This window comes from Atta colombica, unplaced genomic scaffold (genome assembly GCF_001594045.1).
Source record: "Atta colombica isolate Treedump-2 unplaced genomic scaffold, Acol1.0 scaffold126, whole genome shotgun sequence".
In the NCBI taxonomy this organism is placed as follows: Eukaryota; Metazoa; Arthropoda; class Insecta; order Hymenoptera; family Formicidae; genus Atta; species Atta colombica.
Genome location: NW_017259213.1, coordinates 1,683,750 through 1,707,608, shown reverse-complemented (window position 1 = coordinate 1,707,608; position 23,859 = coordinate 1,683,750). Strand labels below are relative to the sequence as shown.

The 23,859-nt window shown below is 34.3% G+C and overlaps 1 protein-coding gene across 3 annotated transcripts in view; it reads right to left on the bottom strand.

Moving 5' to 3' along the window:
• LOC108684055 (sodium/potassium/calcium exchanger Nckx30C) overlaps positions 1 to 23,859 on the bottom strand; it is a 61,339-nt gene that overhangs the window by 14,947 nt on the left and 22,533 nt on the right. For 2 of the 3 annotated variants that reach the window (XM_018188077.1, XM_018188079.1), the window contains exons 3-4: positions 15,732 to 16,014; positions 392 to 663 (exon numbers count right to left, since the gene is read on the bottom strand). In XM_018188077.1, coding sequence (XP_018043566.1) covers positions 392 to 663; positions 15,732 to 16,014 — 555 coding nt within the window. The remainder of the gene's footprint in view (positions 1 to 391; positions 664 to 15,731; positions 16,015 to 23,859) is intronic. The other variant, XM_018188080.1, reaches the window with a different exon arrangement.

Genomic DNA, 23,859 nt, shown 5'->3' with positions numbered 1-23,859 from the left:
ATACTATTAAAAAATATAATTATAAAATTAAAATATTTTTGAAGTAATCTGATTTCTTTATTTACCAATTTTTATATCATCTGCTTACTTACCCTCGATTACGGATTATTTGGAGGCAAACGAAAATTTTTAGATAATTGTACAATCTGTACGATTGTAAAATGAAATTTCAAATTGTAAATAACAAAATTTTGAACGTTCCCATAGCAATAAGAAGATTAAACAGAATGTTTTAAAATTTATTAGGTAAAGTTTTTATAGTCGTTGAGGATTAAAGATTAATAATCCTAATATCTGCAGACAACGATATCAAAATGATGAATAAAAATTAATCGATAGATAGTCGTACGGACTTTTGCCGTGATAAGTGCTTCTTGTATTCGATATTTACCGAATCGAGTCCAGCGTCGAGACCAGCGGCGATACCGCCGTTCGGAAGTTCCTGAATACCAGCAGTGGTGCCAGCAGTGGTCGTCGTAGTCGTGGTGGTGGTGGTGGTGCCTTGCGAGCCTTGCTGCAGCTGCAGAGTCGTCTCCTTCGAGGATGCGCCGGAGTAATGGGCGGCGGTCGACGTCGCGGCGCCGTTATGCGGCCTAGTGGCATCCAGCAGCACCTTCAGTGACGCTATCGCATGCAGCTGCGTTGCTTTCTCATCCACCTTGCCTGAACAGTACCAGAGATACAGGTTAATGAGAAGAAGCACGATGCATTAGCTCTGTGCGATCATCTCATAGTTGAATTTACAACAAAAAAATGCATGGCGTTCTTTCGCAATGCAATTTTTATATGATTTCGAACATAAAGCAATAAAAATTTCAATTCTTAATTTTACACGAATATATATATATATATATATTAGTCGAAAAAGTGTATTTGATTATGTCAGTCAAGTAAGTATTGTTATGCGATTTACATTTAGTGATAAACGAGTATAGTTTCATTAAAAGATACTTAAGAAATTTGACAATTATAAACATAGGAATAATTTTGGCGTTGGAGTGACTGTATTACGCACAAAAAGTATAGATATATCGCATAGATGCAAAGACCATGTTTGATCACACTAATTACAACGTTTATAGCGTGTCTGAATTGTTTTGTTAAATATTGACTTGGCTTTACTACTATGTACATTAATGTCACGTACATTATCGGAGCAGGTTCGTTACGTTCGTTACGTTTGAGGAAATTTTGCAACTCTCGCAACAAATTCCACGCTTCGCCGAGTTTCCGATTGCGATCAGACAATAAGAAAATGTCATTCCCGCCGTCTTCTGTTCTTATTTTACGCCAGGCCAAGCGCAAGACATTTACAAAACGTCTGCATAAATCGCATATCAAAAACTTCTTTTTTAGTCGTATTGTCGATTTCTACAATGTTAGAAAATCTCAATATAAATCGGCGAGATTGAAAATGCAACTTTGAGATAATCGCAAAATATATTAAAGTTCATTGCATGCAGTTATATTCTACCCTTTAACTAATTCTACAAAATGTACATATTGTACAATACTGTCACTTTTGTCAAGGTATGTGTACTACGGACTTACTTCTACAATCTCCAACCTTAAGAGAACATGATTCATTAATTTACTTAGAAAACGTTTGAATCTATCCAGCCTGTCAGCGTCCTTCTCAAGTTTTTATAAATGCTATTAATCTATCATGTTAGTGGCTTGCAATGCAAGTGCAATTCTTCATCGTGCAAAAAAAAAACAAAACTCAATATTTTTATTCAATAACATTATACAAAAATTTCAGAATCCGAGTATGCATTTCATTATAATAATCAAAATATTAATTAATTTAAAAACAAAATAATCTCATGCATATACAATATACGATATAGATATATCTAATATAAATAGATATATCTAATATAAATATTGTTTACAAAATTTATCAAAGATAAAAAATTATCATGCAAAATAGGAAAGTTAATTTTGTTTAATATTAAAATCTCTAAATATGTTCTTGTTTAAAAATTGAGAGAAAATGTCTGTTTCTTCAAAATTGTTCTTCCTAAGAAGAATTTAAGAATTAATAAATATTTAAATGTTAATGTTTTGTGTATACTATTGAATAAAGTATTCTTTCTAGTTATATAAAATATTATATGATTAATGATACATACATATAATATGTGTATTATAAAATTTGCTGCGTAGAGGTCTCTAATTTCATTTTTGAAGTGATGTGCAACATGCAGCAGAGCATAGCATTCGCGCCACGCGATGAAAGATATGAGAAGTATATTAAAAGTAAAGATTAAAATTGAAAGGAATAAGATATGAATGCGAGCTTCTATTTACTGGGAGAATGCATTCAATTTTATAGAAGAGTGTAATTTTATCCCGGGAATAAACTTATAATATTTTTTTATATTTCTGGAGCTCATTCAGCCTTGTTAAAATTAACTCGTATTTTAGTCAAATGCAGATAATTATTATCGTAAATTTAGCGTGTTTTAAACAAGCGGACATGAAATATAAATACATGTAGGAACAGCACATTTGTATATGTATACATGTCCGTTTCCGTTATATACAATTCACAATGTCATGTGTACAGATTATGCATAATTTAGAATATATCAATATACATGCTCTATACATAGCTTTGAGGAAAATTTGAAAATTTGATGGTCTTGCCGCTAAGAGGAATTATTTCAACAAGTAGTCGATTAATCGCGACATTATCTATTTCTCTGAATGAAAAACTTTTTCATAATTATAAGGTTCTTCCTTCAATTCGTTGTTTCATTCAGTTCGTTCCTTCATTAATAAACGAGAAGTAGAATTGTACATGCGATTAGGAAATATTTAATTCAGTAAGATTTAAGTGATTTCGATGAGAGCGAAATGATTTCACAATGTGACAAATAAATCATTTACTGGTTATCGTATTTAATTGAGGACAATTAAGTTATTAATAATCCTTAAGTGCAATAAAGAAAGACAAATTTGTATAATCATATGTTCCCCATTCATTCAACTATATACAGATCGGATATCCATTTTTCATTGTATTGCATCATAAGAAAAAAAAGATTCTAAAAATATGGAGTAAAAAAAAGGAAATTATCAATTATTCATTTCTTCAAACAACTCTCACAGACTTTGTATTATCCTTTTTACATTTTTTTACACGATAAAAATAACTAAACAAGTCTAATAAGTAAATTATTATTTCGAAATATAAGGCAAAACGTTATGATATTATATAATTAAATTTTTTATGTATTAAATTTATTTCTGCGTCCTGACAATTGTGTATGATTTATATTTATTTTTATAATTATTTATTCATTATCTATATTTTTATAGACATTTACAGGGTGCGTCACCAAAATCCGAACAAAATCGAACAATTTCTTTAAACAAAATATTTTTAATGAAAATTAAATATTACAACAAATCCTTTTATATGACACTTGGGGGATCTTTGTAGAGCACAATTATTCGATACATCCCCATTAACTTGAATGATGACCTCTATTCTCTGTCTGAAACGGTCACACGCTGTAATGTAGCGCTGTCCATGCCGACGATGCTGCCTCAATAGCGGTCCTTAATGACGTCACATTAGGATGCCGAGACTTGTTTGTGACCCTTTCAACTACACTCCATACGTAGTAGTCTAAGGGATTTAAATCTGGACTGTTGGGAGGCCAGAATGGGAGCCGAGGCGAGCAACTCGTCTTGTTCTGGCAGCCTCAGAGAGCATCTGTTATATCTTTAATGTGTACGATTTGTATCGAAGGCAATCTTCATCGGCAATGTAAGCGAGCTAACGCATTGTTGGCTCGCTTACATCAACAATTGATGCTAATTTTTGCAACGATTGCCTTGGATCATCCGAAATTAGCACTTTCAATGACTGCGGGGGATCATCCTCGCGATGCGTTTTTTCGAGTGACTCTTCCTCGCTATCATACAGGAACCTTCGTTGGATTGTTTTAAAGCCGTATATTTTGTCACAACATCATAAACGGTTGATCTCGGATATCCAAAGAACCGAATTATTGCTGAGCGTCCAGCGCGAAAGTTTTTGATGATTGGTGATCGCGGCTCTTTGATTATACTCTACTTGGTTTCAACATCGCGGTCATTTTGAGAATATGATTGTTCATAAAAAGGCTTTCTCGGACTAACAACAACTTCTGGCGGAGACACAATATAGAGGAAAATTTAAATTGAAATTTGTCCGGATTTTGGTGATGCATTCTATATATTTATATTTATTTATTCAGTCATTATCATGAATCTGAGTTTATAATACAATTATTTCAGAGCTTTCCAAGATTTCTGTATCATTTGACAGTCGAAACATATTTTAAGCAACTTTGCAAGTCATCATCAAAATGCATTCGTCAGAAAGTGAAGTAACTAACTAACAAGCTGTTTTCGCGAACTACTTGTGAGCTGCTCCAAATACGTCGGTTATGCATAGCTCATGAACTTTTGCTGCTGCTCGGTAGCAGGTCAAAAGTAAAAAGAAGCGTGAAGAGACTGAAATGGTATTATTATATATCGAAATAGAATAGAGTCATTTTCAGCGGCGACGCAGTTTGTTATTTATTTCGGCTCTCTATATGCAACGTTCTGTCTGCATATACAATATATATCCATAGTTTTTTTTATTTTAGAAATTAAACCTCCCCCATGATGCATAACATACATAGATCCATTCGTACGATGCTTAGTAAAATTAAAAAAAAAATAATGACGTGACAATGATAAAAAATATCCGCGATGCATCTATGTTTTCAAAGCTATTTCATTTAAATACGTAAGGTTTTGTTTTAAAAAATGATATTATTTTTCAATCATTTACAGTTTAACATTCTGCGAGTTTATAAAAAGATACAAGTGCGATAGCGAAAGGTCACTTCGCATGAACAACGTCATATTGCGATTATATTTTTTTATTATATAAACAAACCGTTAAGAGATCAAAGACTTGAGCTCAGTTCGAAATCGATCACGATATAATATGATCTAATAGACTGACCGAACCATGATCACTGCTGTGTCCGTAGTGTAAATCTTAAAAGAATAACTCACTGCTTATCGTGTTTCGTGCTAAGGGATTACGGATCTGCGTGTCGATGCCAGCAGTAGGTCAAAGAGAAAAAGCTCGAATAAGTGGCCTTCATTCCCAAAGGTGGGAACAAGGCGAGAAAGAAAAGTAAAGAGTCCAGGGCTGGAAAGTAAGCTGCGATAGTAGTATCGACCCCAAAGTTGCAAGATGGAAAGCCGGGAAAAGGAAGTGGGTGGAAGGAAGAATAGGTTAGAAGAAATAGCAGGGGAGGAGTGTCGGTTAACTGTCGTGTCTCAATCCGTTAAATTCACAGTCGATTAGTAGTTTCCAAGATGGAAGAAAGTCGGGAATGTCGAAAATCAGAGTTGGTAGGTCAACGTGATATAGAAGCGAACTCGAGATACTGCCTGTTAACCCACAAAACTCAATCAATTCGCGTTTACTCGGACTACTTGCTTTATAAACCATTAAAAACATCAGCTATCGAGAATGAGAAAAGTGTCGAATAATGTACGAAAGTTGTGACATGTCCGTTGGAAATGTTTTCTATAGTTGTCCAACAGCGAGGAATTCGTGCATAGTTAAAGACTATGGGTGGAAAACTGACAAAGGGAGTCTTGTTCCTCGTGGTGAAATAATAGCTACTACTGTTAACAGATTTCGCATTTTGCTGAGTCACCAAATCGAGCGCAACGTCATTCGAGCGAATAAAAAAAGAGCTTTAAGAGGGTTTAAATTTAATTATATATCCGATTGAAATTAGATATCAATGAATAATCGAATATTTTAAGTAGAATAATTAAAATTATTCCGAAGTTGTTAACATTAACTGATAGCGTATTTTTTTATTTAAACAAATTCTAAATTGTTCTAAAAATTGCAGCACTTCCTTCTATATTTTATTTCAAATTTTATAACAAATAAATAAATGTATAAATTTGTTGAAAAATTAATTTAATAGAAAATTTTTATTATATCTCATTTGCACGCACGCGGTTAATGAAGAAAGCAACCGGGATTTGTCATGATTTATATAATCCTCGCACTTTTCTTAATAATAATAATACATCTCGCCTTTGAAGAAGATTTGAACATAGATTGTCATTATAAGACTCCACAGAAAGTCACCTAAATCAAGGACCATTAAATTCTTGAAAGCATCGACCGAGTTGATCAGAAACGGCATCTTCCTTACTGAGACAGCACAGGTTTCAATAACTCGTTTCCATCAGATTTCAATAACTCGTCTCGGAATAATCTTCTTTTAAATTCAAAACGGTCACGGTAGTGCTGGGGATAATGAGTTCTGCTGTCATCTGGCCCCGTTTAGCGAATTATACAGAAAATTAAACTCAACTTTCAGTATATACTTGCTCTACCGTTTGCTCCTGTCATTTTGTAGTCTGAGAGCAGATATCGGCTACATAACTGAGAAAATTTTCTAGCCTTCCATTCAAAGAAACATTAGAAGACAAAAATTATCAAAAATAAAATGATACGTACTAAAAGAAAAAAATCATCAAAAATAAAAAGCATGAATTTTAAATATTGGTATATAACAAAAATTGAATATGTGATTAACGAAATGTTTTATCAACTATTGCGATTGCTCTCATGCACTTGAAGATCGCATTGAGACCCTTGCCCTTTACATCCTGTTACAATCTTATTCTTTCATCATTTCGATGCACCTCACAAGAACTCTTAGCAAAATCGATGCCGCGCTTCTTTTGCTAAACATCGATCGATTCTGTTAACCGGGGCCTTTCGTTGTCGGCAGGTATCGAATACTACCTCGCGTGTAAGCGATTAAGGCGTGGATGCTAGGTAATTTTAATGCAAAACCTGACGTGATTGATTGCTCGCATCCGTGCGCCGCCTTTGGTCAGAAACCGCAGAGATACATAGAAATCACCGCAAATTCTACTGACTTTCGGCCAAAAAGCGTGCCCGTTATTTCGCAAAATGTCAACTAAATATCTAAAAAACTTACATATTGTTGATTTTTTTTTAGTCATAAATTTTATATCTTTTATTTTATATCAATAATATGAATTTTTCATCAGAATATAAAATATTCATATTAATGCCACATGAATTAAAGAGATGAATTTACTTCTCTATTCGATTAAGCTTTTATATGAATTTTCTGATAAATTATATTCCTTTAATAAAAAAATGTTCTATTAATAATTCAGCTTTATGAAAGGACGATTTTGATGTTTAAAGATTAATTATTAGAATTATTATATAAAATTAATTATTATATTATTATATATCGCATTGAGAGATAGTCAATAATATGAATGGTTGCATAGAAGATTGTGCGTATAATAATGCTTATGCAAAATATTATTTGCATATATATGTATGTAATCTGATGATAAATAATTCGACGACTATACAGTGCAGAATAAAGCGGATAATATCATACCAATCGTAACAAAACGAATAATAAAGTTTAACAAACAGGTTGATACATCTGTGACCTACTAATGTAATTGTCAAGCGCTATATAAACTAAGTTTTGTATAACTTTCATTTCTAGAGACGTTATGTACTAGGAAATCTATCAGGTGGAAGTGAACAGCTTTCTTCTTATGATCGTTCGTATGACGACGTAAAATAGAATGTAAACATAGTACTTTAATTCTTCATAGCGTGAGAATCCTTCTCTTGTTTGCATACCCATCTCGAAATTTTAGAAATGTATTACTAGTAATATTTTTTTTATCACAAAAATATAATAGATCTACGTCTTCTTTTGTTCTCGTATTGTTTCGTATTTATAGCTCGTATTAATCTCTGCAACTACAAAATTTTATGGTCAGATATCCCTATTAATTCATGATAGGGTTCTTAATCTCCGGTGAGACTTGTTTAAGTTCCTAGATTAATTTCTAGTACCCGGAAAAAGAAGTTGATTATACTTTGATCGCGTCTATCTCTTCGTTTATCTTCATTATCAATCATGGCGAACAACTTTTTTTTAGAAGAGTATGTTAATTAGTCTAAAAACGTTTCAACAATGTAATACCACATTGCGTCACTGATTAATGATAAAAAGGATGATATAAAATTGTAAGTGTTACAAACACAATAAATAAGCGATAAACTCAATATCTTCGTACGATTTGTATAATAATATATTCATCAGAAACCTTAGTTTTTTTTTTTTTAATTGTGCAATGCGCTTTCACGTACATTTAGGCGCAATCTGTCTCGTTCAATTTAGTTTTATTTCAACTAAAACATGATATCCTTTTGATTGGGAACATCTTACCATCGTTTTTGTAAATAACAAGAATATGCAAATTCTTTTTCAGCAAGGTTTTAAAAGGAAAGGAAAAAACTTGTCAGGGATGAGGAAGGCACAACGGTGCACAAACAGCTGGTCCGAGAGCGCTATAGAAACAGCAGTCCGTGATCGCAGTCGTCGGCATTATCTCGAGTGGTGTCTGGATGACGTTAAAGCGTTGGAGTTAAAGGAAGGGAAAAGGAAGGCAAGCCCCAAGTGCGGATTCGCTAGTTACGATCGATACACGTTGGTTTCTAGGTCAGGGTCCCAATACACACTCGCCACTCACCACCACTCAGGATATACTCAAAACGAGACCCGCAAATTTATTCGAAGCCAACCAGTGAGCGACGCCATCGTCATCACCATCGCGCCAACCGCTGACAAAACGCATCCCGCTTTTCGATCTCAATCTTTTTTCCCGCTCTTTCGCGACCGGGAGTCTGGATGCTGCGGAAGATGCTAGCGAAATTAAACATTATATGCGGATCTATTCCAAGTAGGTCTATTATACGCGGCGAAGAAGCATGGAGATTCACTGTTTCCTCGCGAGGACGGGAAGGAATACGTGAGCTTTTGAAATCGTATTGAATGTTTCCCACGCTATCCAGATTAATGACGTGCTTCCGTTACGAACGCCTCGCGACGAATGTAGGTGGAAAGAAAAGAACGCTATGTATGGAATTGGGTTTGTGTCGTGCGAGATTGTACCGCGCTATTTCCGCGAGGATTCGCGGATGTGACCGAGTATCTTATGATAACCTTTCCCGTATTTTATCGAATATTGAGCAATTTTTAGGAATTGAGACGCAGCTCGAGGAGCGTATTTTCTATCTCTCCGCGGACGAAAAAATTTATATTTTAAGAATATATCGAATCAAACGAATACAGGAACCATCTCGCTATTTTTGTTGTCTACTATACAAGATTTTACGCAGTTGAAGTAGTACCAATTACAATTTCATGTAATAAATCGCTATACTATCTATCTGTACGTATCGGTAGCTTTACAATTCTATTGGTAATTCTAAAGTTTGAGTGAGTGGCCTATATCGCGGGATTAGATGGCCGCGTGGATTGAAGTGACACGTACACGTTCGAGTGTATCACTCGAACGGGAAATCGAACAGGCATCACTTGGGATATTACGTGCCGTATTTTCGAGTGATACGAGTCAACCGTAACGTTCTGGACGAGGCATTTCAATTGTGGTAAAGGAGGCGCGAAATGAATAGTACAAAAGCTGATAGAAAAAAATCAAATTGATGTTATCAAAGTAATTCACTTCGCTACGTATTATATTATATCGATATTATAGCGATTTTATAAAGAAAAAAAAGAAGAAATAAGGAAAATCACAATTGAGATTCCTTAAACTTTAAATAAACTAGTGTCTAGCTATTAAGCTTTGTAAATTCGTAGAAAGACTGTCGTAAACTTTTTATTCCTTAATTACGTTCGTTAAGATCGTATTTCCGTGCAGAATTTCCTTTATAAAATAGCATAAAAAGGTCAATGTTATCATAGAGAGAAACGAGCAAATATATGGACTTTCATTTCGTTTTCGGACATTCTCGGCAGTTCGAGGGAGATCGATGATGAGAATTAACATGCTGCCGAGCCGAATGGCCGCAGCGCTTCGCGCGATATAATCTAGACGTTCTCACGTCAACGTCGTTCCCGTATTTTTTTTTCACCTCATGGTAAAAACGTCCTGCAAACTAGTGCAAGTTACGAGTTAAAACGAAAACGATTCGGGAAAAAAAAAGGATTGGAATTTACAGTAAACGTGGCACATTGCTTCAATAATATATGATTTCAAAATAACTCCAAAAATTACCACACATTTCTTTTTAAAAAAGGTAAGATCGACGTGAATAATTTTAATCTTCTGTAATTTGTAAGAATTAAAAGTGGTACGTTCAAAATTAACTTTTCGATAAGAGGGTTTTATTTGATGAAAATGTAATGACAATGGTATACATGTAATAAGCACGAAATGCAATTATTGCAGAGAAAAGTGAAATATATCGAGTGACTTATCGAAATCCATAATTTATCGGCGGAATTTGCTTGATTGCTTGATATATAATATCGGTGTGTAATTGTGTCTTCTGCAATAAATCGATTAGTCATCGCTTATTCTTTCCAATATCTTGTAAAATCAAGTATTACTAACATTTATTGCTATGTCGGATGAATTGTGATACGAAATTCCGTGATCATATTCATAATTGCGACAAACTGCGTTACATCACACCAGTTTATAAAAAGTTTTTTTGTTACTTTGAATTAGCAAGATGTTTCTTATGGACTTTTGAATGTTGTAATGTTGCGAGCCAAATTTCATTAGCATTTTCCGAAATAATTGAGGATTTAGTGATGTTAAAAATGACTTTTTGTAATGTTTGAAGTCTTTTTGTAAAAAAAGATTATATTGAAATTCTGATCAGAAGTCATAAGCGAAAAACTTGTTATCTTAGTAAAACTCTACATTAAAATTTTTCATAACATGACTGAAAAAAAGATATTAAAATAAAAAATATCATTTTAAAGGGAACAATAACGTTTATGGCTTCAGAATTTAATGTTAATCTTTATTCACAAAAAAAATTCAAATATTACAAAAGCCATTTTAAAACTTAATTATTTCGGAAATTTAATGTGCTAAAATTTGGTTTGGAATATCGTTTTCAGTATCCAAAAATCTATAAGAAACACACCTTACCTAATCCAAAACAATTTTTAATTGTAATTAACTATAATTAAATTAGTGTTATTCTCAATGACAATCTCTTTAGTAATAATTCTCGATAATTGCTTCTCATAATTAATAATTATTGTTACTTTCGAATGAAATTGTTACTTTCGCTGAAATTCGCGGGAGAACAATCTTTGCTAAACGTGTCATCGTACCGGAAATCTTTTCTTCTCTGGAACCATTTTCGGTGCTTGGAATTATCGGACCGATCGAATCGGATAATCGCACAGTTTATCCTTAGGAACGACCGCATATCTAACCCTTTCTAACGGCTCTCAAACGAATTCTTGCGGCGTTTGTTAACCGCTCTAAATTAAGTATAGAGAGAGGCTCTCGCGCGGTGCTGATAAAGATCTTAATCCACGAGCTAACCTCAGAACCCGGCAACCTCGTATAGGATTGATTTCGTACTGTATGTATACGTACTGTGTAAGCCGAAGACGGTCGCACAAATGGGTCAGGTCACGCGCCACTGAAAAGAACCATCAATTAGACAGCCCTCTTTCGCGCAGACTGCAACCCGTCATTGCCCGCGTTTTGTCTACTAAGCGCTGATATATACGAGTTGTCCTTATTTTTGAGTCGATCCATATTAATGGTACCATACACGGGCCCAACAAAGAGAGGCATTTGTTGTCAACAGCAAGCCCGTATTTTCCCAAAAATTTCATTCACCTTTGGCCGAAAATACTCGGAAAATGAGAAATGTATTAAATAAATGTGTATAATAATTAACTGTTTGCATCGGGATTAACAGCAATAATCAGAATTATAAAACAAATTTAAATGATATATCACACGTCGGCTTTAAGCAACATTTTGCAGAGATTTTCCTCATCTCTCTCACGCAATTGTTCACTGAGCGTTCTATTTTATTTATTATTTGTTTATCAGTGCAAGATTGATGTGCAAGATTCTGTCCAGGATACCGAATTAAGACTCACAGTAATGATGCGCGTAACAATGGCATTTTCAGTAGGATGAGCGGAAAACCGTTGCGTCGCAACAACCAATCCGGTAATCCGACTCGTTTAGAAAGGGGAAACGTTATCTCGTTTTCTCCAATGCTTTTGTTAATACCACATGTGCAGCACCGTGGGACTACGGTAAAATAATGTTCGCCGTCTCTCGCGCGCCCGCGCACGCTTCGATCTATAAATGTACACGGATAACCGCGAACAAGGGAGAAATATCACGGAATGGACTCGCATTTATTCTTCGACCCCCGACTGGAACCAAGCGGTGCTTTCATGCGTCGTATCGCGCGCACTTAATCCTCCGACGTTCTGATCGAGCTGATATATCGCGATTGAGTGCGTACCTTGTCCTTTCCCACACATCTGACGTTCCCTGAATAAAATGAGATTTTATTCTGTTCTGTCATGTCCGTTTGTTTAATCGCGATTTGACGTAATAATCGGAAATGTTGGATGTGATTGTTCAACGTGGAAATCGTCAATTTAGGGATTTCGAGAATCCAGGTGCAAGAATGTCGCTTCTGCAGAATCCGCTTGTTCAAGATGACCGATCACATATCTAATGATAATTGCAAATAAATAAAGTCAAGCTTCATTTCAGACATGTCAGACGGAATTCTTATTAATTAATTATGTAGTCCAATTGTTGTAATTTGTGCTTTTAATTGAAAGACTCAATTAATTAAAATTTACGTTACAATTAACTCTAAATAAGTTTTTATTGTTTAATTATACTATTACAGCAAAATTTGTTCGGCTATTCTTCCGGTTAAAAAGTTAAGGCTACCCCCAGTCTTGCCTACGCAAAATGTATAAAAAAATAAGTCAATTTAAAGTTCTTCCTTTCTTTCCATAAAATAAAAGATTCTGATTGGTTGATTTTCTTATGCTTTATATATTATGCGTTATACGTATGCAAGACGTCTGTGTTCGGGACTTTAGTTAAAATATCGTTTATATAATGATAAGCACTTTGCATTCGTAACTATCGTATATTTATAAAAGCTTATTTGATGTGAAACATTTGCATTATGAAATATTCGGCCACAGATACGGCGATGTGAAAAGAATTAGATATATGAGAATATTTATTAGAGAGAGGGGGGGAGAGAGAGAGAGAGAGAGAGAGAGAGAGAGAGAGAGAGAGAGAGAGAGAGAGAGAGAGAGAGAGAGCATTTTCATAAATGTATTTTCTAATTGGCAAATATTGCGCGAATCTATTTAATAGGCCTTTTAGTGCAGAAGATAAATCAAAGTCTGATTTAACGCTGACATGAACTAACGAGACGTTTAAATGCCAATCACGAGAATATTCGATTTAATATCGTGAAGGATATAATTGAGCGTAATGTGTGTGCTAAACGTTTGCGAACAGTTAACAGACGATAACGCTAATAATTTAGGACGGAAAGTATCATGGCATTGACTTCCTACGCGCTTCCAATCTCTCAACCGAATTATTTATTAATGGCTATAGCCTGAGGCACGACTCAGCGATCACGTTCGTCATCAATAACTATTTTTGGACGCATCCCGAACACAGTGGAAATTTAAACCAATCAAGCTTTAAGGGCGTTCAATACAAAATTCCTGCACGGGAGAGTTTTTATCGGGCTTGCATAGCGCGCAACGTCGCTGAAACGTCGCGTATTTATGGAAGAGGATAACTCCATATTATTCGTTAATTGATGGTTGTGTCCTCTTGAACTCTGTAAATATATGGAAAAAAAAATCGAAGGACATACAAAATAAATGTAACATGCGGCGTGCGTAAGAGCTCTTTACCGCGCGATCGACATACATGCTGTAGATCTCTGACAAACAAGCTTTCAATATAGCAAGATTATGCTATCTATATAGCTACGTTTGTCATTCATGAAACTGTTGTTGTCAAATCAACATGCATCTTCTGAAATGTGGGCACCGTCCTTATTTTATACACATTTCAGACGTTGTGATATCAATGAACGAACGATGCTCTACCTATCAATAAGTTTCGATATGACAATTATCGGCTAGAACGAATCTGCAAAGAAGCTCCCCAAGTAATGCGCTTCTGCGTGATTCTTTCTGTTTGGATATCTAGCCAGTTTCATTATTGTCTTTCATATGATAAAATAAGTAAATAAATTTCTTTGAAGAAAGAAACGATTTCTGCATTAATATGAACATTCTGTGCAAAAATTATAAAAATTATAAATAAACACTCATTCGACACAGAGAAATTTTTTTTCTATAATAATGATATAGAATACAAACTGCACATTTCAATGATAAATTGCAAATATTAGCATTCATTTTAGACTAATTTACTAAGCTTATGAACATTATTATCTGTTTATCATATTAAATTAAATTTATCATATTAAAAGTTGCAAATTTATTAGCCGATTCAAGTTAACTGCGGAGTCTTTTGTCATTTGAATTTTACGGCGTTTCAGTTACGAGAGTGAAATTTTATTCGCAGTAGAATTTCCGAAGAGATTAAAGCCTTGAGCACGTACTTATACTACTACGTAAAGCCACGGGGTTTTTTTATTAAACGCTCACATAGTTTTACATTTAAAAACACTTTATCTGTCGAGCTGTCGGAAATTCTGTGACTGTCTCAGAGATACATCGTCGGAACGAGCTTCCGAAAGCCCGTCGGTTCAGCTTGCCTGCGGCATTACACAAAAGCGTCGCGACTATCAATTGTACAAACATGCAACAAATAAAATGTTATCGAACAGCATCACAATTATGCAACTGTATTTTCCAAGATATCGCGATTTTGCATGCTAATAGATTGATTGCGTTTGAAATTTCATGCTATAGCGTAATTACATCACAGACAACAGTGGCTGTTATCTATGCTAATTAACGGTTGTAGTAATAATGATCAAAAATCTCATTAAGTCATAACAAAATTATGTTACTAGAAAAAAAAAATTTGGTAGGGTTGCGTTTCGCTATCGCTCCGTTGTGAAAGATTCTTAATTGGCTTCGATCAAGCATTTATTAATATTCGTTTTGAAATTTCGTGGGAATTCTCATCGTTCCTATCGCCGTTCCTACGCGTTCGCATTACAATTACTTCAATTTGTTTTGATTTTTTAAATAATGGCTCCATTTATTTTAACGTCGTTCATTTATTTTAGCAAGCAAGAATCTGATATCTTATAACTCTGAATAAGTATTTGAAAATAAAGCACTATTATTAAAAAATAAACAAAAGAAATGCGTATGTGTATCTTCCCCGATGTAACGAATCCACATTTTTCGAAATACCGAAGCATGAAAAATACATGAATCTATCTTGAAAGTGTTATTAAAAGCGACATTCATCATAACAATTTAATTGAGCAGGTGAGACTTTTGTAGAATTACAGCGAAATTGCGACATTCCATAATGGATATCGTAAAACCCAATTTTATCATCATCACTTTTCGAGTGAACATGATATCGACGACGCGATGAAACGTGAGTATTCGATATCATGGCGAACAGAGCGATAAGCGCACGCGGTGTGCACGCATGAGAGATGCAGAACGAGCGCGAGCGACATAATAGAATGAACATAGAACAGGCATTAAAGAAATGAATAATCGTCGTGCTAACAGAAAAGCATAAGCTGCAAGCGAGAGTGATAGAGTGTGGAGTTGGTATACCGGCGCGGGACTGACCGTCGTGGAGCGGATCGATCGTGTGGATCATAAGCTGCAGCAGGCCGTGTCGAAACTTTGCGTGGCTCTCCCGCGAATGAGAGGACGGGCCTCCGTGGGCCTGTTCGCAGCCTTGTCCGGAACCTGTGCCACCGCCGCTGCCGCCGACGCCGCTGCTGCTGCCAACTCTGCTACTGCATCCAGCCTCCCCGGGCGCCGGGATGCTTCCGCACGCACCCGACGTACCGCCTACGCTCGTTTCGCTATTGTTGATCGCGTTCGGATGCTGCTGGAACACACAACGCCATTTCAGCATTCAGTGGAAAGTCTCACGATTGCCAACGCGCGTTTGTGTATCGCTCGAGGCGTGTTACGAGATAACTATTACTCTGTAGGGCTGGTTCGAGGTAATTGTTTGACATAGATAGGAACAGAAATTTTTTTTTTTTAGGAATATCCATGCAGGAGTTTACCTACGACCTTTCCCATAGTGAGGAAAATTCGTACTATGTACATTGTTTTATGCGAGTTCCAATACCTTTGATGGGAAGAGAATGTGAAAAACAAAGAAATTCGTGAAAAAATTTTGAATAATTTTTGCATTATTCTTTGCATTGTTTTTCACATTTTTTATAGCTTTCGATTGTTGTATAATTTTTTTGTTACAGTCCATTCTCGTATCGATTAATATACACGGCACACATGTCATATTATTTATATTTATATATCTTATTAAAAATAATACTTGTGAAGTATGTATGTTTTTTGGTTTTTTTTTTTTTACTGTATGAGCAAATTCTGTATTTCGTGGAAATTCTGTAAAGTGTGACATCACGTGTTCGATTATCGAAATTGGGTCGTAAGTGAAGCTGCACCAGTAATATGAAATGCAGAATACGTGAAGTGTCACACCATTTGCTTTATAATACATTTATTTTTAACAAAATTAGTATAGAATTGGAATAAAATTAATTGGAATAAATCCTAGAAAATATCTCCAATAAATGATATTTAATATAATTGTTATTTGATGACTCATAACACTTTTAAGTTTGATTTCTTTTCGACACAAATCTTCAAATAACACACAGTACAACTGCATAATGTGGAAATGTTTTTCTGCCACACTTTGTTTTCATGAAAATCAACAGAATATAACTTCCACTTTATGATTAACATTTTAAGTTAACTGTTCGCCATTTTACAAACTAGTGCATTTTTATCTCTGCCTAATTCAGACATGTGATACCTCAGCTAATAGAATTTCTACAGAGTACAAAATTTGTTCAAAGTATAATTTTAATGGGACAATTAAATAGGACATTTCGTGTGCCTATAATTCGCGATGTATATATGATCAAAAGTAATTATGTCTGCTTCTAATTAGACTTGTCAATGTTACGACTCCAAACTTCTTTAGAATATAAAGAATGTTAAGTTTTGATTGTTTTTCAGCTAATATGAAGAAATTCCAAGATTTATCACGAAAAAACATTTTCAACAAAAAAGAAATCGTTATATGTTAAAAACAATAAATCTAAAATTTATTGAGTAAGATTTCTCGGAAATTAAGCAATAAAAACTGTACTATTAATACTTAAATACGTATAACTTCATAAGCGTATTCGCTATTTAAAGACAGAATTTGAAAACGGTTATTTTATTCAAATTATAAATTTAAATAACAATACAGTCCTTATTGCTTTCCCGATATTGCTTTCTTAATGTCTTACTTAACTTTTTACTAATAATAAATGTGATAATGTATTTATTATAATGTATGTCTTTAATTACGATTTCTCTCGTGTTCTTGATGTTTCCCAGACCACTTGATTCCGTTTAAGTAGTTCTTTAATATAATTTGTATTATATATCTTGAAACTTTTTATGTTAGCCGAAAAACGGCCAAAATTTAATATCTTCCTTTACCTTCTGTGTGCGAATTGAACACAGAAGATTGCTTGAGATTAAAACTCATGCTTAGTTAAACCACGGACAGTATTGTGGTTAGAATATAATTAACATTTTCGGTTCGCACATAACAAATGCTACCGCAATATTTAAGCATCAAGCGGTTGTACTTAGGCCAAATAGTAACACATTGCGCTGCCTCAATTTACTTATTCATGAATAAAGTGGCTTGATTATTTCGCAAAACGCGTTGCAATTAGACTTTCCATTCATATCTAAATGTAGAATCGACGCGTTGAGTGTTATTCCTCCAGTTCATAAACTGCTGAAAGATTAAAGAGCTAATTTCAGGTTACTCCCGATATTTAAATTGTACGCTTTATCGTAGGCGTCCGTTATTAGTGGGTCATTACATTATTTGTGGGTCACCTCTTTCGCAGAAGGAAAAATAGAAAGTTAAATATCTTTTCTCGTCCCGGTGAACTCGCACGTCATTTCCACAGATATTATTTCACGAACTGCATATCAAAATGGTATCTATAATGTATGTAGTGAAACGAATAAGATAATGACGAGGTTGGATTGTGTGTGTGTGTGTGTGTGTGTGTGTGTGTGTGTGTGTGTGTATGTGTGTGTGTGCGTGCGTGCGGCGTGTGTGTGTGTGTGTGTGTGTGTGTGTGTGTGTATATGTGTGAGATGTTCGTCAGGTTCATCAAAATGTCATACTATTTTCCAATTATTATCTTTCTCTCCCAGGTATACGGCGTCAACTTTTCCGACGGAATTTCCAGCGAAACGATGATGACGACATAAATCCGAGGAAGAATGTTCGACGTGCAATAGTGAATCGTGTCCCGTAATAACTTCCACGGCGCAGCAAAATAATGATATTACTCGGGACGACATTGTGCCAGTCGCGGTCGTCGCATGTCGCTTATAAACGTTTTACGGAATAAGTTTGCTGCCACTGACAGTGCGATATGTTAACTATTGTAATATACGAAATGAATTATATGACGCGTAAACGTATAAAATTTGAAAAAGATATTTTGGAGAATGTATTCTTCTAATCAAATTCTAATCAAATTTAAATCGATTTTATCTACTGAACTTTTATCGCGCTGCCTTTGATTGTCAAATAAAATGAAATTTTTGTGAGCAAGCATCTCGTGTTTATATTTGTATGTAATTATGGAGAAATACACATGAGTTGATTATATACTTTGAGAAAAAGAGAGTTTTACTCTGTTGTAATTTCATTAAATAATGAACCTAATATAGCTTATAGTATACGACGAAGATGTTACGTGAAAATCGCGTTAACTGATAACGATATTATGGACATGTTCTGTGTCTAGAATATATTGTGTGATTTTGACATACCGCTTCGCGAAATCTCATAATGCGTAATCGAATCGGGCGGCATTACTGTAATCTGAAACCCTGTGATAATCCTGTTTGTCCTGATGTTAAATCTAAAACAATCGCGTTCCGCCCGTTTGTCCGTGTAACGCGACAAAATGATAAGAATTGACACGAAAAAACAAGAATGCTGCGTTTCAAAAGAAAAAAAAACATTTTTCACGGATGAGGTATTTGCAATCTCCTTGCTTATTGTGTACGCTTTGTATTTTAAGTTACAATTGATACTGTTATCTGCGAGTGAGTCTCTGTCGTAGAACGTAGGATGCTTTTCTATAGTGCGTGTGGGCTTTGCCATCAATGGCGGATACCTGCCGATGATACCAATATAGATAGACGCGAGTCTAAAGCGGTAAAGCTGAGAGACCTCATAGACTCGTCGAGCTGCAACAGTGGAGATACGGGTTTCTGCCATTGTCACTCTGTTGTCGGGGTAATGAACTTTCTAATTATCAGAGGCGCTTGCGGTGCTCGATTTGAATTTCGAGACAGCGCGGCGCGGTGTGGCTTGTAGCCGCAGAAATTATGACAGAATTGTCGCGCGCCGTGGCTCTCCGACAACTTTTGGAGGATTAGTACTCAAATATTTAAAGAGGATTACAATTATGCGGCGTATATCTATTATTAAATCTGAGATTATTAAATCCTATGTAACTCTGAGCCACCTTTAGAAATTGACAACGCTCTGTCAGTTCTAATGATAACGATTTACAGGGAGAAATGATTATAGAGTAATTATGCAAATTAACAACTTGCACGCTGTGTATAAGATATCTATGAGGTTCTTTGTTTGTGAAATATGCACGTCATGCAAATATTAATTAATAGCACAGTTTGTAATTACTATGATCGTTATAAACTACTATTGATACGTTCCATTTGTTAATACTTTCAGCCCGTTTGATGTTGATACAAACTATAATTTGTCCAATAATTATCGCTGTTCTAAACGTCATTCACACGTTCGAAATATGCAACTTTGCAATAAAATTATATTTTAATATAAAATGTTTTCCACGCAATAATAATATTAATTTTTCTGGTATTATATAACATAGTTATTAATAATAAATATCGGTCGTATTTATATATATAATATATATAATATTATGATATATAAATATCATACATATAAATAGCATTATTTGTATTTATATATATATAGACTAAGAAAAAAGTTGTTAAAGAAAAATATTAGTTGATTCAACTAAATGTAGCAGTCACGGGCGTTGTCAAATAAATATTTGTTAATTCAACTAAATAACATGTTTTAAATTACAAGATTTTATTAATCTAAATATATAAATATTTGAACTAAATAATCATTACAAACTAAACGCATTAAGTTAACAACTTTTTTTCTCAGTGTATATACAATAAATACAAATTTCTATAGATTTTAATTAGGTTTTTAAGATGCTAGTAACATCATTATCAAATTAATAATCAATTTAATTGTAGAGAGAGAGAGAGGGGAGAAGGGAAAGGGGAGAGGAGGGGAGAGAGAGAGAGAGAGAGAGAGAGAGAGAGAGAGAGAATATTATTTCAATCTATATCTGATTGCGTTTCAAATCCGATAGTAAGCGGCATAGTTTATATATAGCTGAAAGATTATTTAGAATTTATATATATATAAAAATATTATTTATTATTAGGAATAAAAAATCTGGCCCTTTCTTTGTTTATTTGATTTATTCATATATAGCGATCTAGATTATCTTATTATGGTAAAGAGCATATGTATAGGTATATTCGATTGTATAATGCTTACAGTTGCTGATCAGTAGAGAACATTGGATATTATAGTTTGCAACTCATCAACACATAACATTACTAGGTTGATTATCACTCGGCCAATTGCCAACTTTACTCATTAGCCGTTTGATTTTTATTCCTGACTTGAGATAAGATTATCTATAATGCTACCACGCAACATGAATTATCATCCTCGCGGGAAGAGAAATTAATAAGCGAAAGCCTTCGTGCGGTTGTAGCATGCTGTTATCTGGCGAATTATTTAATAGTCTCGCGGGGTGAAGCACGCGAACAACTTTTCTCGTATCTTCCTAATTAGATGATTTTTTCGCAACAAAGTTGCATCTTTGTCCTACAAGCATAACGTTTCCAATACAAGAAATAATTCGAGATTTTTCGATTTTCAAATAATAGAAATAATTTTCTATATAATATATTTATGGAAACCGAGAGTTTAAAAATAGGTTTTAAAAATATTTCAATGTTAAAATTATTTTATATTAATGCAAAATTATTTGTTGTTCGAATATAGAGAAACAATTAAGGCTTTGTTTCGAATTTAAGATATTTGATTGACGTCAGAGTTGCCATGGAAAGGTCGTACCATCTGCGCTAGTCTCGTAACTTCTTCCCTTCGAGAACTGCACTCAAAGGAAATTTGAGTCAATTTATCAAGTATTTCATCGGGTTAAAGAAAAGATACGTCGAAAACTTTTCACCTGCATCTTGTCGATTCGTTTACATTTTTCATCAATTCTCGTGTGACTTACGTTACAACACTCATAACTCACTTTTCCACGTGCTGGCTGTGTATCGAATTCTGCAAGTTTCTTTGCAATGCTTAATGTAAAAAAAAGGAGAGATATAAGCAGGTTTTTGGAATAGCGGGCAAAGGAAGGTTTGTCCTTGAATTTTCGTTTCTTCCGGTGGTATTGCTCTCAATCTTCAATATTTTATAACGTCAAGTAAGCCGGAAGATTAGGCTGCATTCCTGTCATTTGAATCAATATTATGATAGTAGGAACTTTTACTGTAATATTGAGTCAAACAGCAGGAAAGCGGACGGAAAGCACAAAGATATCTGAAGTCTTCGGAGATCTTTCTTGAAAATTGGCACGGTTCCTATCTTTCTCTTGTACTTTCGCCGATGTCTGTATTCACAAAGATCTCTTTATATTTTAAATGCTTATTTTGTCAGTTGCAAACTTTAATTTGTGCTGCAGCGTTAATTCGATACAACTTTAGCTTCGTCCACATTAATTATTCGTTATTACATAAAACTGATAATCATTCACTCTTGTGTTAATGAGATAATGCTTAGTATATCCGATTATGTTTTTCTATTTAATATCAATTTAACAACAAAAAATTAAAAATAAAAGAGTATTGCGAGTCAGCGCAATAAACAGTGTGTAATTATTTACTAAAAAAACTCTTTGATATGATTTAACGATATATAAATTTAATTAAAATTCATTTATTGATCAATTAAACATCATATAAATTGAAAGTCATAAAATATTCCTAACAGGGCGATCGATTCCAATGAGCCATTTCAGCAAACTAAACTTTGATAATTAAATTAAAAAATTGAATTCAATAGATCCGTATCTTTATTTAATATAATTTAATATTAATTTATTATATAAAACTCTTAAGTAACCCTGCAGTTATGAAAATCACACTAAATTCTAAAGTCCTGTTTAAAGTGTAAAATGCAAAGTGACCTTTGCCTTACGGTAATTGGAAGAAGACTCGAAGTTTTTCTTTCCTATAAATTAGAACTTCATTGTAATCGTATAGATTGTATCGTTCAAAAATTGTCACTTTAGGTCCAAATAATCCAAATAATTTGCTCATTTAATAAAATAATGTCATTTATATACTTCAACTTAAATATTAAAAAATATTTTAATATTTTATATATTATGAATTCTCTCTATGTACATAAAGAAAGATTAAATATTCAGCAAAGAAATACGTAATACGTTCAAGGAGAAAGACTGACTGATGCACGAGAATCACTAATACCCAAACGATCACTCAACGTTGAACAAATTGTAAGCCGACTAACACAATCGCGAAGCCTGACAAATGTTAAGTCCGTGCGAATGTCACTTAACTGAAAGTGAGAATTTACGAGAGATACGCAATCGATTTACTAAATGGAAATCCATCTGTCGCGTCGTGGCGATCGATGGAATTTTGTGTTCAAGGTAATATCGATTCATAGAAATCAACGGACTTTTCACAGCGATTCTCGGAAGTTACCGGTGCATCTTTCTAAAAGCAAAGAACGAGGATGCTATTTTTCTCTTTTTCTCTATTAAATCCTTTCATGCCCTGGATACTGACTCACACAAAAATCGATAGAAAATTAAGGGAGAAAAAAGGGGGAGAGAGGAAAGGGGAAGGACATTTTGCTCATAAACATAACTTTCGAATAAACGTTGAACGAATGGACCTTTGTCACGAAACCAGATGATTCTCGATAATGCAGGAAAATAATGAATAGCTCGAAACACAATACTCTCTTTTGTGCAATGTCACAAAATTACAGTGTCTCGCCGATTTAGAAATATATGCTCGTATTCCTTATCGCAGAAATTGCATAATATTATTCACGTCGTGATTAAATGCAAGCGCATTAATTAGTACCGGTTTCATCTGTTATATCGGGAGATGAAATTGCTTCGAAACGTCGGAGTGGAGTATTGATAAAGACAGTCGTACGGAAAAGCATGTGACTGCTGCCTCCTAATTGAATATTATCGACGGTGAAGGAGATTGCTACACGACAAGTTGTCGGCTACAACAATACACTTGGCGCTGGCTCGTAAAATTACGCGTACATGGATGAATAAGCAGCTTATATGTGAACTTACAACAAATTTAACGAGTTAGTTTAACCATTGTATGAATACGTTTGTGTACGTATCTATCTTGTATAAACGATCGAAATACTTTCATAATTTATCAGCGCTTTCTTTCATTAATATTGAATTTATCAAAATGCTTCCATGTAATTTCGTAGAAGGTTTTTATG